Source organism: Mytilus californianus, unplaced genomic scaffold (assembly GCF_021869535.1).
Source record: "Mytilus californianus isolate M0D057914Y unplaced genomic scaffold, xbMytCali1.0.p SCAF_10, whole genome shotgun sequence".
Taxonomy (NCBI): domain Eukaryota; kingdom Metazoa; phylum Mollusca; class Bivalvia; order Mytilida; family Mytilidae; genus Mytilus; species Mytilus californianus.
In genome coordinates this window covers 3,300,127-3,318,374 of record NW_026262582.1, presented here as the reverse complement: position 1 = coordinate 3,318,374, position 18,248 = coordinate 3,300,127, and the positions used below count along the sequence as shown (strand labels likewise).

General features: G+C 31.9%; 1 protein-coding gene across 2 annotated transcripts in view; it reads left to right on the top strand.

The window, feature by feature from the left end:
• Window positions 1-15,768, top strand: part of LOC127717469 (uncharacterized) — an 84,314-nt gene extending 68,546 nt beyond the window's left edge. Inside the window, exons 7-12 of one of the 2 annotated variants that reach the window (XM_052223109.1) lie at window positions 5,394-5,555; window positions 6,103-6,130; window positions 6,937-6,968; window positions 8,710-8,865; window positions 12,650-12,714; window positions 13,283-15,768. In XM_052223109.1, the coding sequence (XP_052079069.1) occupies window positions 5,394-5,555; window positions 6,103-6,130; window positions 6,937-6,968; window positions 8,710-8,865; window positions 12,650-12,714; window positions 13,283-13,468 (629 nt within the window). In that variant the 3' untranslated portion in view covers window positions 13,469-15,768. Of the gene's footprint in view, window positions 1-4,146; window positions 4,441-5,393; window positions 5,556-6,102; window positions 6,131-6,936; window positions 6,969-8,709; window positions 8,866-12,649; window positions 12,715-13,282 lie in introns of those variants that run through there. The other variant, XR_007989194.1, reaches the window with a different exon arrangement.
• The last annotated feature ends 2,480 nt before the right edge of the window (window positions 15,769-18,248 follow it).

Here is an 18,248-nt window from a genome sequence, read left to right as displayed (position 1 = left end):
TGACCCTCCGTGAATAGTTAAATTTTTAATCCTAACGTCTTTTTAAACATTAAATGTGTTTTCTTATCGATCATCAGATACTATTGTTTGATATGGTTTTTAAGGTTATCATGACTATATTGATAGGGTTATTGTTTTTTACTTAATTAGTACTTGTAGGTAATGAACTATTAATTATGGTGTGTCCTTGTCCAAGATACTTATGTAGATGTTTTTTGTCAATTGAACAACAATCCACAGAATGTGAAATACATATGTTTGTGTTTCTGTGTTGTAGATATATTCCTGAGAGAGTACTCGAGTATTGCTCGATTAAACCAACGAGTACTCAATTAGTAATTGTTCACCGAGTTGAAATCCCTAATTATACTCATCATTGTTAACATGATTTCGTGTTATACAAAGTTTTTGGCGTTCTTTTCCAAAATAGTACTGCGTGTATGTATAACTTATCTGGATCCAGTCCCCCCCAAACCCCCCCGAAAAAATATTAGCATGGGGAAAAATGGTTTCAGGACACCGTCACGAAACTGTTCCTGTAATAGAATGCTTAATTCATTTGTAAAAATGTTAAGAGAGTTTGACTCAACATTTTCAATTGTCTAACTGGTAAATACTGTATCAGTGGAAACTCTATTGAAAGAAGACAAAAGAAAACTCGCTCTTATTCGAAAAAGTCGAGAAAATCAATAACAATACAACATATACAATGCCTGTGATGATAATGATCGAAATTTGTTTGCAAACACCAATTGTACAAGAAATTATTTAATAAATCAGTTTATTAAAAATATACATGCAAATAAATTATGCTTCATGTTCATTATCTATCGATATCATTGCTTTAAAAGCCCCTAAACAAATATATATACTAGTTCAGTGATAATGAACGCCATACTAAACTCCAAATTGTACACAAGAAACTAAAATTAAAAATAATACAAGACTAACAAAGGCTAGAGGCTCCTGACTTGGGACAGGCGCAAAAATGCGGCGCGGTTAAACATGTTTATGAGATCTCAACCCTCCCCCTATACCTCTAGCCAATGTAGAAAAGTGAACGCATAACAATACGCACATTAAAATTCAGTTCAAGAGAAGTCCGAGTCTGATGTCAGAAGATGTAACCAAAGAAAATAAACAAAATGACAATAATACATAAATAACAACAGACTACTAGCAGTTAACTGACATGCCAGCTCATTTGTGTATTCCAAAAAGTCAGCAGGGTATTCCACAAAGTCTTTAGCATGTTACTGTTTACTAAATATAACAGTTTTTCACATCTACGTTTTCGAGTACAGCAGTCTGCTCACGTTAACATTTAAATGGCTTCCGTTTTTCGTCTCTTAGCGATTTTGTTCAAACACGACGTGTTATCTTGTTATTCCACGCTGCCAGATATACACGGCTTATGTGCATCAGTAGCTGCCTCATTTTGTCCACTTATGAATGAAAATAGTTTCATTTTTTAAATGACACAGATGGCGTTATTCTTGTATTGTATTGTCGCTAATAAATGGATTTTAATACATGTATTTGCAGTCTTCTCGATCTATTCACATTCAATGTTTACATCGGCATATGGTCAGATTTAATTTGCTTAATAACTTGATTGCAAAAGAGCCAATCTTAGCTGCATATCAATCGATTCCATTGAATTGATTCTCTGAATGTTTTATGATCTGGCTGCATATATATACAAATAATTAGCATGTTCGAGAATGGCATACAGCTAACAGAAAAGAAATTGAAGTTAGTACTCAAGGAATTTATTTCCATAGCAATATGTTAAACCAAAACTGCACCAAGTTTCCTTTAGCCTGCTGTACTGGCCTTTTGCTAAGTTCTACATAGCGGAACAAATGATCAGTATGCTGGAGTGTCTTATAAACAGCACATTGTTGAATTTGTATGTATATTATTAAAACAAATTGTCGGTATTCCTATGGGGAACGAACTGTGCTCCTCCCCTTGCCGACCTTTTCTTATTTTCATATGAGTCGGAGTTCCTTCAGACAGTTGTCAAAAACAAGAACATCAAAGCTGGATCATTTAATTTCACATTCAGATACATTCCTTTTTGGGTTCATTTATAGCTTGCTGTTCGGTGTGAGTTAAGGCTCCGTGTTGAAGACCGTTCTGTCATCTATAATGGTTTACTTTTACAAAGTGTGACTTGGATGGAGAGTTGTTTCATCGGCACTCATACCACATCTTCCTATATCTATATATTGATGATGTTCTTTCCATTAACAATCCAAACTTTTCTGATTGGGTTCCATTAATATGTCCTCATTAACTAGAAATTAAAGAAACAACAGACACGATTCCTCCGCCTAATTTTAAGTCTTATACCTCGAATTTGACATACGCGGTCACCTCAGTACCAGAATCTATGACAAACGAGAGAGTTTAATTTTGAAATTTCCCCCACCTCAGTAGCAATATACCAACTTCACCTGCATATGGGATATGCATTTCGCAACTCATTCGGTATTCAAGATCTTGCAGCTGCTTCTCAGACTTTGTAAAACGTCACCAGTGTCTGGGCAGAAAGTTGATGAACCAGGGGTATGTCAAAGAACGTCTCGTCCTTTAAATTTCATCGGAAGATAGCAAGACATTGTTGATTAATATTCCGTATCAACTTCACAAATAATACACAATGGTCTTGAATATAGATTATAGGTACTGACGTTGTTTATCATCTTAATTACGTGTTTTAGTAGTCTTTTATTTGTCTTTGTGAATATTACTTCTACTGTTTAGTTTATTTTTGGTAATATCCATTTGACGTGGCTCGGTACTTATACATCCAGCCATTGTGTAATTGTGCAATGGTACATTTTAGTATTCTTGTCTTTCATTTTTGTTAATGTGCTTTGTCAATATGCCTTTTTCTGTTTCTTTGTTGACACATTGGTTTGTTTTTTAAAATGAATAAGATTAATACACAATGATGACCCTATTTCTGACACTTTTACCTATTGTGTATAACTCATCGTTTTCAATGTAATGGAATTGTATGCGACTGTCATACAAGTGAGAGGTTTAGCTTGGTATAAACCCAGATATTTTCCATCATTTCCTACAATGGAAAATGCCTGTGCCATGTCGGAAATATGACAGTTCGTTTGGTGTGTTTGAGCTTTTGATTTAGCCATTTAATTAGGGACTTTCCGTTTGGAATTTTCATTTGAGTTCGGTATTTTTGTTATTTTACTTTCTGCTATTTAAGGTGGAAAATGTAACATTAAAGTTAAGTTTTGTTTTTATTTCAACTTACTTTTATTTATACTCTTTACCAGAGCAGTTTTTCGTGAACTTAAAATTGATAGTGTCCTTCTAAAACGAGACACACATTTAAAAGATCTAGTTTTCAGTGTTTACAGGGAGGAAATATTTGTCACTAGATTTTAACTAGTATAGAAAGATATTCGTCATGTCATCGCTGTAACACGACTGCAAATTTAGAAAAAAATACGTTATCGGAGAAAGGTATATCTGTGTCTGCTCATACGCACAATTCTAATCAAATGATATACACTCCCAACTTGTTAGGAAGCAATACTTCATTTAATTGTCTTGCAATATGAAATGTGAACTTATGATTGTAGCAAGATCTACTTACCTCTTTTTGAGTTTTTTAGATATCCACTATTTGTTGCTCAATCGTAAGTTTTTTCTGGTTTTTTGGGTGTCCACTGTTGTTTGTCATTAATCGTTTTTGTTTCCCATGTCGTTGTCAATTTGTTTCTACTTAAAAGTTTGAAAATTCTTTTGGTAACGTTTATTATTGCCTTTCTTTAACATTTTTATTACCTTGTGGAGTGAGTAATACTAGTCTACACGTTTGTTCTTTCAACACTGAAAACAACATTATAACTTTCATGTGTCCCAAGCGCTTTCTTGGATAAAACTTCATTAACTAAAGTTGCATTTTTGTTATTTGCAACATATTCTAAAATAATATCTAGTCTTTTGTATATTGTTTCGATTTCAATTGACATCAAAAGTACATTCATCACATGGCAGCGGTATAAATTTGTCTTAAAACATTGATTACGTTCAAACTGAAACAGTATTTTACAAAAAATCTTGTGTTTAACTTTATTTCTGTAGTATGTTAATTGTTCTACAAAGCTGATCACCCCGAACCTCCTACAAATGTATCAGTAATTCCATATGAAAAACATCTGGTAGTGTCATGGTGTCCAGAATATAACGGAGGTGACCCTCAGACGTTTTTCATAGAATATCGACGAGAAGCCGGTGAAACGTGGACACGTTCAGGACCTATTATTGATAACAAGAAGGTTAGGATGTCAAATCTCCTGTATAACATTAGCCCAAAAAGACGATACTTTGTACGGATGTTATCAAGAAATGAAGTTGGTGAAAGTAACAAGACGGTTGTCACTTCTGTGATGACTTAAGGTGAGTAATTGAATCATTCATATCATGTAATACAAAGTTTCCGAGTAGTATTCGTTCATAGTACTGTGTCTATATTTAGGTTACTTTGAGTGTGAATAAACTTTATAAACCTTACGTTTTCTGACAATGTACTGTCTACGTTTTCTTTGTATGTGTTATGAGGAGGGATTCCCCAAAATCCCATCCTGTCGACGAAATGGGTAGTTTATTCTTTTTGAGTTTAAACGATTTTCTCGTTTTCTTTTTTCATTTGGTTGTTTTGTTTAAAAAAGATTTACGAGATTTGTCAAGCCAATGAAATATATAAAAAAATAATTTTCGTCGAAATTACAAGTTGCTGTGGGAAATAAATTCCTTAGAATTTCCCCCCAAAAAAAGAAAGATGTCTTTGAGATTTCAATTTTTACATATGTATAATTTATTGTAACACAGTCAACCCTGTTTGATATAGTTTCATTTAATAATTCGCCAAAATGTAATATTAAAAACAAAATATGGAATGAGCATATATATATTATATTTATGATATATGAATCTAAGGCGCAATTACAACATAGGTAAGCCACCTACCAAAACCAATAACAACAACAACAACAACAGATTTTGATTTTGACATTCGATAAAGAACTTTTCGATTTGAGTTTTCTTTGGAGTTCTGTTTTTTATGTTGTTTTACTTTTTGCAACAGTTAACACCATCTGTTCATAGATAAATACGAGGATTTAGAATTCTAGTCTATGGGGCTTAGCAGGACATATATTAAGAAGACTATCTTGTTTATGAAAACAAATTATTACGACAATAAGAACTCGACTTGTGATAAAAATCTGTTTTAATTTGATAACTGTGCTTCTCCTGTCACGACAAGATTCAATTCTCATGGTATTGGTTCTGATTCCGTTCGTTTGTATTCATTGAATTCTTTTTTAACTAGATTTCTATTTATTTTACAGAGCCAACGATTAACATATATCGTGTGAAAGCTGTGTTTGTAGTTTTATTGATAGTTATTGTAGTTGTTCTATCCAAAGAGGTGTCTTTAGTTGTATTGCTCGTTTTAGCAGTCATTTTAGCTGTTTACGGATTGATTACTTTTTTCTTTCTAAGAAGAAAAGGTAGGATATGTAAAGTATATAGTCAAATATATCATACAATAGTAGATTTTGTCAGTTTTCCCCTCTTCTTTATCGAAGATATCATTATTTCATAATTGATTAGTGTTTGATTCAGCACAAAAAGGCGAGTCTTTTTTAATCCTAAACAAGAAATAATTGTTTGCAAATTTATATATATATCAAAATATAACAGCTAGGTGTTGTCAGCAGTTGTGAAGACCTGTTGGTGACCTTCTGCTGCTGTCTGTTCTATGGTCGGGTTGTTGTCTCTTTGACACATTCCCCATTTCCATTCTCAATTTTATTTTTATTGTTTTGTTTTGATCAAATAATTCATAACTTTTGCATAATTTGTAAATTCTGTCCAATATATTCGTCAATGTTGTTCTTTTAAACTTGACGGAAACAAGTATGTTTTCATGCTGCTAGTAACATAAAACTTTCTGTTTTTTTTTTCTTTTCTTGGAGGTTGCAAATAACATTCCATATTTTCTTAATAATTAGTTCTTATTGACGATATGTAGTTTTTCTTGATTTTTTATTACAGAAAAAGATGCATCTGACAACTACAATCCGTATGTATATTTGATAGATACTACCTTCAAACATATATTTCGCACGTTCTCCTCTCTAATACATATGTGCTGCGTCGTATAGAACTCGACCTTATGCAAATGAATACCAATACATTTGTTAACCTATTTCAGATCAATACAACTCTATGGAAAGTTTGTAACTGTTTGAAAATTGAGCTGTTATAAGAAAATCTATAAACAGACCAAAACTAATCTTTATTTTGTATTCAAATGTTCAAAAATCAATCAATGTCTTATACTCAGCTCATATTGTGTTCTTATATTTTTCGAAATCCAATATCTTTTTTTTTATTTTGATATCGCCAGCTTTGTCTGTGAATTAAGTAAATGTCTTGATGTTAATTTTGCCGTTAGGTCGATATCACTATTTCCCACATTTCCTATCATTCATAAAATAACATAAACGGTACCAATTTTTCTGCACATGATGCGCATTTTGACAATCAATGTCTCTTCAGTGATGCTAGATGCAAAAATATTTTAAAATTCAAATTCAGTTTTTCACAAGAAACAGACGGAAAAATGTTCAACCTACTTTTTCATGAAAGATATACATCATAATTTATTATATATGATTTCTAAGCATTATAATTGAAGTAAAGATGTCAAATTACACAACATAAAAACATGATAAATATATGTTCAATAAGTTTAAAATGTAGATTCCATTATCCATAAAATGTTGTATGACAATTATGCTAGCCGATGTCACATACATCTTTGAAAAAATCACAACAAAACAGACATATTATTATAGTCATTATAATTATTAATTTATATTATAGGAGGGAGGAAGAAGTTAGAGAAAACTTTCAAGGTAACGAATATATACTGACGTATTTCAAATTGTTTTGTAGTAAAAAGATATCTAAGTAATGCATTTTATTATAATAAATAACATAATATACGGTGCGGTGCATTGGTCAACTAGTTAATACCTAACACAAAGCACAAGTCATCAACACGTTAAAATTACTATACGATAATATAAAGTATTTCAGTGCATATAAAATAGGTAAAACTCTAGTCACTTCATTTTTTATAAAGTAATTCGTACATTAAAAAAGCTTTCATAGATTTGCCATGAACATCAAATTACTACATGACATAACAAAAATGTGTACTTGTACATGTATACGTTAAAGATCAAACAAACAAACGACGGTGTTCTTGATTTTGGGATGGATTCTGCAAGTTCACATGGAACGGTTTACGTAGTTTTTAATATCACAAATATCCATCTTTTTTAGATAACATATTCAAAATTTACATGATAATACAAATAGTTGTTTATTTTCATATATACATATTTCAATTTTAATTACAAACGTGAGATAAAAGATGTTTAGAAAGTTATAACTGGTGTTCCCTAGTGTTAAATAGTCTCCCATTAGTATTTTGCATGGCAAATGGAATTCGTGTACTGTCAGGCATCCTCCGCATGTGTCCCTGGGCTGTTTATGATTATCATACATCAAGTGTTATGAAATAAGATGCATTACAAATTTAAAAAGAAAACAAAAAAATCAGTCTTAGCTTTTTATCTATATCTAAGTGGTATACAAAGTTTTTTTTTAAATAACATGTAATATAACATGACCAAAATTAGCATAAATTAAAAAAAAGAAATAAAAAGACTTTAAATAGCGTCCGAAGCGTTTTTTCTGTTTTAACTTCGACCATTAAAGCTCACAGTCTAGTATTTGAAAGCCAAGGATGTATAAGAACCGAAACAGTTGGTGAGCTTTATACCCAAACAGACTAATGGATAGCATTGATAACAATAACATTCAATACCGAGTATGGTCACAAGAAAAAAGATTCAAGAACTTAATTTCATATTGATATGAAATCATCGTCCAGCATTTGAATATCAATTTGCCCTTTTGCCTAGCTAGTTTGAATTGCACTCTTTTTATTCATTTAAATATCTTATTTTGTTTTAGAAATAGTAACACCTATTTTGCCTCATGCAATCAGTATTAAAATAACAAAAACACTTTACTGATGTGTAAAATTATTTCGCGTTTTCTTTGTACGATTTTCACACGTATATTCTTTTTTATTTTGCTGTGAATCATACTTTGAACGACAAAATTAGTTTATTTTATTAATATTACTTTTACTGTTAAGTCTGATTTTTGTAATATCCATTTGACGTGACTCTGTACTTATGTATTCCGTCATACTTTGAACGTCAAAACTATTTTATATCTACCTGATTCTACGCCAGTACTTAAAACCTTCCATTTTTTATGGATGGATTTTACATGGATAAATAAAATCGTATAACAAAGAAGCAAAATGAGGATGTTAAGTTTGATGTATGCCTTTTTGAATACAAGTGAGAGGTCTAGCTATCTATAAAACCAGGTTCAATACACCATGTTCTACATAAGAAAATACCTCTACTAAGTCAGGAATATGACAGTTGTTATCCTTTCGTTTGATGTGTTTGAGCATTTGATTTTGCCATTTGATAAGGGACTTTCGTTTTTGAATTTTCCTCGGAGTTAAGTATTTTTGTGATTGTGGGATTTACGTTTTATTTGCTTTAGTGGAACCAGTAGACAACCAGCTCTATATTTCATCAGAAGACCTAGATTTAGCTCGTGTGCATAGCTTACGCAATGAAAGCGAAATGGATACAACTTTGCCATCAACATCTCATGATAACCAAATTTACCAGATGCAACTTCATAACGAAGGTGGAGGTAAATTGTATTTATGAGACAATATCTGAAAATGTCTAATTTCCATGTTCCATCTTTCACCAGCAATTATTTTTTTATTCAACCATCTTTTTGGAAAACTTTAAGTTTCAGTATTAACTAAAGTATATAATGCACCAACTCTTGCCAATTAAACACTCATTCTTATATTTCTTCCAATAAAATATTGTAATTTAAATGTTCACCCCCCCCCCCCCCCCCCCCTAAAATCATGTTGTCCCCTGTGTTTTTTTGAAAACTAAATCATTCAAATAATATCCAAATTAATTAAACAGGCGTCCGATTCTCACATATATGATATATTATATAATAAACTTGCCCCTAATTAGTCTTTTTTTTTTATTATAACTAAAGCATGTAATAAAATTTTGCAAATTTAAGAAAAAAAAAATTTGTCCCAAGGGGTAATTTCCCTCCTGTTACCACTGTTTTTTTTTCACCTGTGGAAACGTTTACAAGACCAAGAGTTTTTTTCCCATAATGCATTGTGAAGAACATCATTTCCTGAATGCATTAGTACAAAGAAATAGTTTCAGGCGGCCAGGTTTGAAAATCCAAGCCCATCCAAGGTAAGAATTTATAGAAAAATACTTATTGGTGTTCTATCCTGTTATAGCCTTTTCTTGCACCTTCTGAGAATATTTTTCTGTGTGCACCACAACATTAAGTGTGTTTTTATATCATCTTTTTAAAAACTATATGTCACAGGAAATACACTTACATTTAATGTGATAAAAAGGACAAAAATGATCGCGTAATTCCTTTCTGTTACGTTCCGTCATGTTACCTGAAAAAAAGTAACAGCATAACCATAATCAGTAACAGGAAGGATGTTAAAGACAATTTCACTGATGAATCACAAAGTTAATCTTCTATATGTCAAACATTTCATTTAATATAAGTTATGATCATGATATTAGATAAATCTCAACATAATATACAGTATATTGAATGAAAAGACAGGTTTTTTACTTTTGATCACAGCAGAGAACATTGTGCAATTCTAGTATAGTAGATGGTAACAGAAAGGAATAATTTTTAGAATTTTTCATTACCTAGGCAGTTTTTTCATCTTGCAAATATAGTTTTAAAAGATAAATGACATTGTTTGCTGTTATCTTCCAATTGTGACCAATCTGAAATGATGTATTTTTCTTAAACTATGGAATAAAGCAATTGTTTTGAAAAAAAAATCCTTCCTGTTTCCAACTCTGTCCTGTTACTTGTCCTGTTACTCAAGATTCGTTCATGTTACCGACATATCGGACTATATTTTAGTATGTTTCTTAACCTTTTGTATTGCAAATGCTAAAATAAATAATTGGCATTTGATAAACTACTGCAGGATATACTAGTAAACCACAAATAGTATCTTAAACTTATTCCTTATTCCCATTAGAAACTTTTTTAAATTGATTCACTTTGGTAACAGGGAAGAACTGGAATTTTTTGTACCATTTTTAAAACTGCCATTGTTACCACATTTAACAATTGTTTGAATTACAGACAACAGTTCCTAGATCCTCAATGTGTGTTTTTTCGATTTGTGGTATTAAAATTCCGGTTCTAAAGAATTTTTTTTTTTTTTTTCCTATTGCCAAAAATTTGACTTTTTCAGATATTGTCTCTTATATATAATGACAAAGCTAGTTTCTATTTTCTTTTATTTTTGTTCATATACATTTGATATATGAGTACCGTATATTTCAGGGGCATGAAATAACATTATCTATCACATACATACCGATCGACTGTTCATGTACATACATGTTGTATCATAGTACTCCTTATTGACAATCATGTCCTCTTTTTTATGAATGTGACAGTTACACTTATCACTAATTGTGTACTTATATAGGCAAAACATCGGTTGCCAAATGTGTAGCAAGAAATGTTTACCTTTCAAAACATATATAATTTGTTTAAAAGGGGCTCGTGTTGTGCTTCTTTGTTACATATTTGTTTTTAGTTTACAGTGATTAAGATTATAACACAATTATGGCTGATGTACCCCTATTTTTGTCTGTTTGTTTTGTCAATGTAATGGAATTTGATGCAACTGTCATACAAGTGAGAGGTTTAGCTAGCTTTCAAACCTTGTTTAATCCACCATTTTCAACATGAGAAAATGCCTGTACCAAGTCAGGAATATGACAGTTGTTATCCATTTGTTTGGTGTGTTTGAGCTTTTGATTTTGCCATTTGATTAGGGACTTTCCTTTCTGAATTTTCCTTGGAGTTCAGTATTTTTGTGATTTAACTTTTTAGCCTTAGTTAAAAGTGTTTGTCTTGTGATTTTTAACTGTCAATGTCTGTATTGTTTATACAGCTTACAATCTTGTATTTTCTTTGTCATGATGAACTTTTGTCAATTCCAAGGTTTATCATTCGGTCGAGTTTCAGAAATAGCTGTCTCATTGGACATTATACCACTTGTTGAGCTATAAAATCAGGTTTAAACTACCACATTATGAAATGCCTAAACCAATTCAGGATTTTGATAGTTGTTTTCAATTCGTTATATGTGTTTGAGCTTTTGAGTTTGTCATTAAATAAATGACTTTCCTTTTATATTTCCCATAGAGTTCGGTATTTTTATTATTTTAGTTTTTGTTGATAGTGATATTGTGACTGAATGTGGATTCAAATTCGTATGCGAAGTGAGAGAAACATTCATGGAAGCCATATGTTTGTCGAACATTTACACATGGTCTGGGCTGTGATATTCTAATTTTATGCTGAGCGTTAGCGAGGGATAAAAGTAACGAATATCACGGCCAAGGCCATGTGTTAATGTCCAACAAATCTATGGCTTCCATGAATTATTTCGATTCTAATAGGACAAATACGGTAATTTTAAAACTAAAGCGAAGGTAAGATTGCCGTAGGTATGGCTGTTCTTATTTACTCCCTGTAAAACAAAAGCTACAAATTTCAAATAAATCTGAGTCTTGCTTCAATTATTTCTTAAACTACCAGTAGAATAAAATGTGTTCAATCCGTATAATTCTTAACCCAAACATTTGTTGTTGTTGTCTACTATTCACTGTCAAATCCACAGATGATATGTCGTAACTAAGGAGTGAGCCGCTGATTTCACTTGCTGAAATCCACAAATGTGCAAATAATGCAATAGAATAGAAAATGAAACAACACCTTTTGATGCGATAATATCCGAACTGAGGGCGTATACGTAACGGAAAACCTTCAGCTTGAGAATTTTCATTCGTATGACGTCATGTTATGACACGAGTCATGACGTTAATGCGCCAAGATAATTCACGAAATTTCGCGGAATCTTATTTTATTTTGATTTTATACATTTTTAAGCTTTTTTGCATAAATTCTATTAATTATGCATTAGAATAGGAATAACAGTTCTGTAGTTTCTTTTTCAATTTCAATTTGAACACAACGAAATCGACATAGTGTCTGAACATAGGTTACGATACATGTGATTTACGTGGGAGATTTTAACATCGGATACCTACTTTTTTTTTTATATATCATCCTATTTCTAAAAAAAAAAAAAAAAACCTGAGGACAAAATGAACGCACACATTGAAAATTTTCGTGACGTTGAATAGACAACTGAACCAGAGACACAATAATTTTTGTTCATATAACTTTCCTCTTTAATCACATTAGGTTATTTCCAAAAGATTCTTTGTAGAAACATATGTTGAAATAAAGTAACTTACCTAAGAATACTGATATGTAATCAATTGTATTACTTCATAACGCTTTGAAATATATTTCACTTTAGCAAATGGTCGGAGATCATGTACTTATATAAACAGGGGCATGGTCTCGTCAGTTTACAACCCTCAGGTAATTATGATAACGACTATTTTTATATGTTCAATTCGCCTCAAAAGCCAAACTTAACTTATACAACCTATCAAAACAATCACAGATGAACTTTAGATACATGTCAAATATCTAAATTTCTACATGCATGACATAGAAAATCGTAAAAAAAAAAGTATTAGTCTTTTGTCGTCATGAATATTGTCTATGCACACTCTGGACGATAAGAATTAAAAGATGAAAAGGATGTTCTTCTATTTTTGTCTGCCTATTATATGGCTTTGAAATTAAGATTGACTGCAAGAAAAAGGATTGTTCGGTAAAAGCAGCGCATTTGCTTTAATGTTGTCAAAATATCTCTCCAATCTTTTCAAAGGTCATAAATATGACAGTTGTTTCCCATTCGTTTGATGTATTTGAGCTTTAGATTTTGCCTTTTGTTAAGGGACTTACCGTTTTAAATTTCTTTAGGGTTCGGTATATTTGTTATTTTACTTTTCCGTAACCTTCGTCTTTTTTTACACGTTTAGGCCGTCTTTTTTTCATGACTTGTATTTTTTCATGGACTTATTTTTTCCCTTCATTTCAGACTTGTGATCCAAGTCTTAACTATTCCGAAATCACATTCAACACAGCATCGACAATGCAAGATGCTGTCATACATGGTGGTGTAAATAGAACAATATATTCTGAAATAGATTTAACGGCAGAACCTGTAGCTCCACTTTCCAGCAGCGAAAGTGAAAACGACGAAAGCGATGAAAGTGATATTTGACTTAATATGTATATTGTTTATAGTTTATACATAGTGTAGAGTAAGGAACGATTCATATTTGTATATATATTTTCTTTGATTCTTATAATGAATTGATTAGGTAATGACAGTTAGCAAGGCAATATTTAGTAATTAATAAGATCATAAGGATTGGCTTATACAAGTTGCGAGCCTTATTTACATACCTTTGGACATACTAATGGACGTCATACTATACTCCAAATTATACACAAGAAACTAAAATTAAAAACGATACAAGACTTACAAAGGCCAAAGGCTCCTGACTTGAGACAGGCGAAAAAATGCAGCGGGGTTAAACGTGTTTTTTTAGATCTCAACCCTCCCCTATACCTCTAGTCAATGTAGAAAAAACAAACGTACAACAGTACGCACAGTAAAACTCAGTTTAAGAGAAGTCCGAGCCCGATGTCAGAATAGGAAACAAAAGAAAATAAACAAAATGACAATAATACATAAATGAACAAAGGACTACTAGCAGTTACTGACATGCCAGCTCCAAACCTCAATTAAACAGATTGAAAGATTATGTCTTCATCATATGAAAATCAAGTACAATCCCTCCCGTTAGGGGTTTAGTATCATACCATCTGAAATATATGAGAAGAACATAACCCGTATCATGCCAACAACTGGTTTTAGAATAAATGTGTTTAATTCCGATGCAAAGACCCTATAAGTGAATTTATATTAAAGCCAAAATATGCAATCTTTAATGACCTGACAACAGTATCGTATCTATATCCCTTCTTAATAAGTCTGTTTAAAGGTTTTGTTAGCTTTTGAGGTGAATACTGACATTGTTGGGCTTTGTAAAGAATATTACCATAAAAGATTGGATGTGAAATACCCGAACGTATAAGATGTCTGCATGTTGAGTTATATTTACGAATGATGTCCTTATACCGATGATAAAATTTAGTAAATGTGTTGACTAGTTTATGATATCGAAAACCCTGGTGTAATTATTTTTCAGTAATACATAGATTTCTTTCGCTAAAATCTAATACGTTGTTACACACACGAGCGAATCGTACAAGTTGGGTATATAAACACCATAAGATGGTGACAAGGGAACGTCACCATCTAAAAATGGATAATTAACGATAGGAAATGAAAAATTATCTCTTTTATCATAAATTTTTGTTTGAAGCTTCCCGTTAATGATATAGATATCAAGATCGAGGAAAGGACAGTGGTCATTGTTAGTATTATCTTTATTTAAAGTAAGTTAAACAGGATAAATTTCTTTAGTATACATACTGAAGTCGCCATTATTGAGAGCCAATATATCATCCAAATATCTAAAAGTGTTGTTAAATTTTTGTATCAGATGTTGTTTCGATGGGTCTTTACTGATTTTAGTCGTAAATTGTAACTCATAACAATACAAAAACAGGTCCGCAATAAGTAGTGCACAGTTAGTCCCCATTGGAATTCCGATAACTTCACGATATACAGAATCTCCAAAGCAAACAAAAAGTTATCAAGTAAAAATTCAAGGGCAGATATAGTATCAAAGCATGTCCAATTGACATAGCTCTTTTGTTAGTTGCTAATAAAAAATGACCTAAAAGAGTTTGAACATATGTATTCGCATTCCGACTTTTTAAATGCCCATTTAATTAGGTGTGTGAATTTTTTCTTAATAAGAATATGAGGCAAAGTGGTATATAGGGTAGAAAAAACAAAACTTTGAACAGATTCAAAATCACCAAGCCAGTACATAGTTGGGACTTTCATTGTATTTGGTTCTGCTTGTAAAGAAGTATCTGATAGTTTATATTTGTTACAGATATCGTTTTCTGATAATGAAGTCAGTTGGAATGTTGGTGAATTCGTGATTTCCATTATTTACCTCATTAGAAAGTATTATTAATCGATCAAGTACATCCGTCTGCTGTTCACAATATGATATGTACATAATAACTCCGTAAGATATCAATATTTCTTGAGATTAGGTTCTGGATAAACTTACAGTTGAATATTACAGTATGCACTAAATTAACGTACATTTTACATTCTTACGTTGTAATCTCAATGAAAAAATCATGACAGTAGGATGAAAGCCAAAATGAAATATATTATGAAAAACGTAATACTTATTATGCATTTTGTCAGTACAGAATAATGAGTGTGAAGATTTATGTTGTTTACTCTGTTATTATTAACTTGTAGTATACATTGCTTTGTTTTCTTAGTTATGTAGTTTTGTCATTATCAAAAAATGCATATTGTATTGATAATTTTTCAATGTATAGTATTAAAATATATCCAACTTATATTCGTTTTCAACATAAATGTTTCATGTAGAACTATATACTGGCAGCTATGATAAATGTAATGGGAAATTCATTTATGTTTAAAGAAAATAAAAATATGCTTATTATGCGTATTAGAATCAACGTGGGTTTTTTTAATTAAAGAATTGATCTATGAAACATTTTTTTTTAAACTTTTGTCCGATGATGTATTAATTCACTTCTTAAAACAGTCCCTGAAATGAAAGATTCGTTTTCCCACCATACACAACTTTTTTTGTAGGTTTTAGATCTCTTCCAACTCACCTTGTTATCGATTTCAGAAAGAACATAACGTGCTTCTGGTGTAAACTTGGCATGATACGTTCGAGACCAAAGCTATAAACTATGAAAACAAACGTGACAAGCCAACACCCTTGAGCATCATGTCAGAACTAAAAATTTGATTTTTTTTCAATATGCCACAGTAAGGCACTTATCTTTATTTATAGGGGAGAAGCATACAAAAGAGATACAATCACTGATTTGCAAGAATGTTATGACAATCTTGTCAACACATTACTGCATAAATTTAGAAAGAGTACAAAAGTAAGAAGATATAAGGGACTAAACAAGAAAAATTTTGCTTTCGAAAAAAATAGCAATTTCTGCTTGATGACTGGTATCCGTTATGTTTAGGCCCAAATTATCTGTTGAGTATAAAAGATGGATTACAGACAATATTATGGATATGACTAAAAGAACAGAGTCATGGCCATCTTAAAGACACATTTTCATAGCTTTCAAATTAATCCTGGCGGCATATTAAAACTTTTGACTCTACCATTAAGAACCATAGGTTCAAAAGCTAGGTTGTATGAAGCAATCAACGATCGTGACAACGATAATTCTTATAAACTAAATTCTTGTAAAATTGTTATACATGTTACTGTAATGTTGTTTTTTTCCTCACTTTAAGGAAAGCAATATAATTATGTAATCATGTTAAAAGAAAAAAGAACTATAAAAGACGGACGAAAGATACCAGAGGGACAGTCAAACTCATAGATCGAAAACAAACTGACAACGTCATGGCCAAAAATAAAAAGACAAACAGACAAATAATAGTACAGATGACACAACATAGAAAACTAAAGACTAAGCAACACGAACCCCACCAAAAACTGGGGGTGATCTCAGGTGCTCCGGAAGGGTAAGCAGATCCTGCTCCACATGTGGCACCCGTCGTGTTACTTATGTTATTACAAATCCGGTAAATAGTCTAATTCGGTAAGTCACATTCGTGAAAAGGGAAGGGTATTGTAGTTACGACATAAGGAACATATCCGATATCATCTGTGAAACGGTTATTCCATAACGGTCAACCAACTCGTGATGGCGTCCGTAAAATATACGAAGGGATGACTTCAACTTCACCATTTGGAACTCTTGGTTTAATATCTTCCTTGTGAGCAGCCATCCTCTATCAAGGAAATCATGATAGGAAACACAAGCCCGGGAATATCGTATCAATTGGGAGACATATACTCCGTATGCAGGCGCTGTTGGAATGTTGCTACATAGAAATGGAAAGTTCACAATTGGGAAGCTGAAATCATCTCTTTTGTCGTAAAGTTTTGTTTTCAACCGACCCTCATTGTCAATTTCTAGATGTAAGTCAAGATATGAGGCAGACTTAACTGTATCTGTAGTATCCTTTATCTCTAGTTCGATGGGATAGATTCGTTCAACATAGTCACCAAAATATAAAGAATTCGTGCGTTCAAAGACCTTTTCTGAAATAGTCTTCTTCAGGAACGTCCAAAACCAACAACAAATAGCAAAACAAAACTAATGTCAACTTTGATGCGAAAGTAAGATCTTTAGTTTCTTTATCCTCTCGTATTATATCAATAAAGAAATTCAGAGAAAAGAAAATTATTTGATAAATCATGTCAATACAGACGTTCTGCCTTCTAAGCGGATGATATTAACGAAGACTAGCAGTAAATCAGCAGTGGCATCATGGAAGTACTAGTTAAAAACATAACGTATTATAGTCTGGAGGCTAGTGAAATTTACATACGTCGTAACTTTAGGAGAGGAGGTATATGACACATGGGGCTATAATAGGAAAATGAATATAAACTCAACTTGGCGAGAAGTTGTTCAAGTCCTAATATATTTTAATTCATCAACGGAGAATTTTAGAAACAAATATGTTCAAAATCAAATCAATACCGAAGTACTGACTACTGAGCTGATCATAACCTCGGGGACTTGCAGCCTACCATTAGTAAACATGTGTATGAAAACGTAGAAATGATAGCTATATGATCAAAAGACCAAACAAAAAATGAATATCCAAATTCACCTCAAGTCAATATCTATTGAAGTAGTTTGAACCATTAGTTCTTCATAATTTCGTTATTTGTCAACGGGAAATCTGAGGAAAGAATGTTACAAATAATGTCCATTGCAAAGTACTCATTACTGAACGGATGATTCCCTTTGGGACAAAA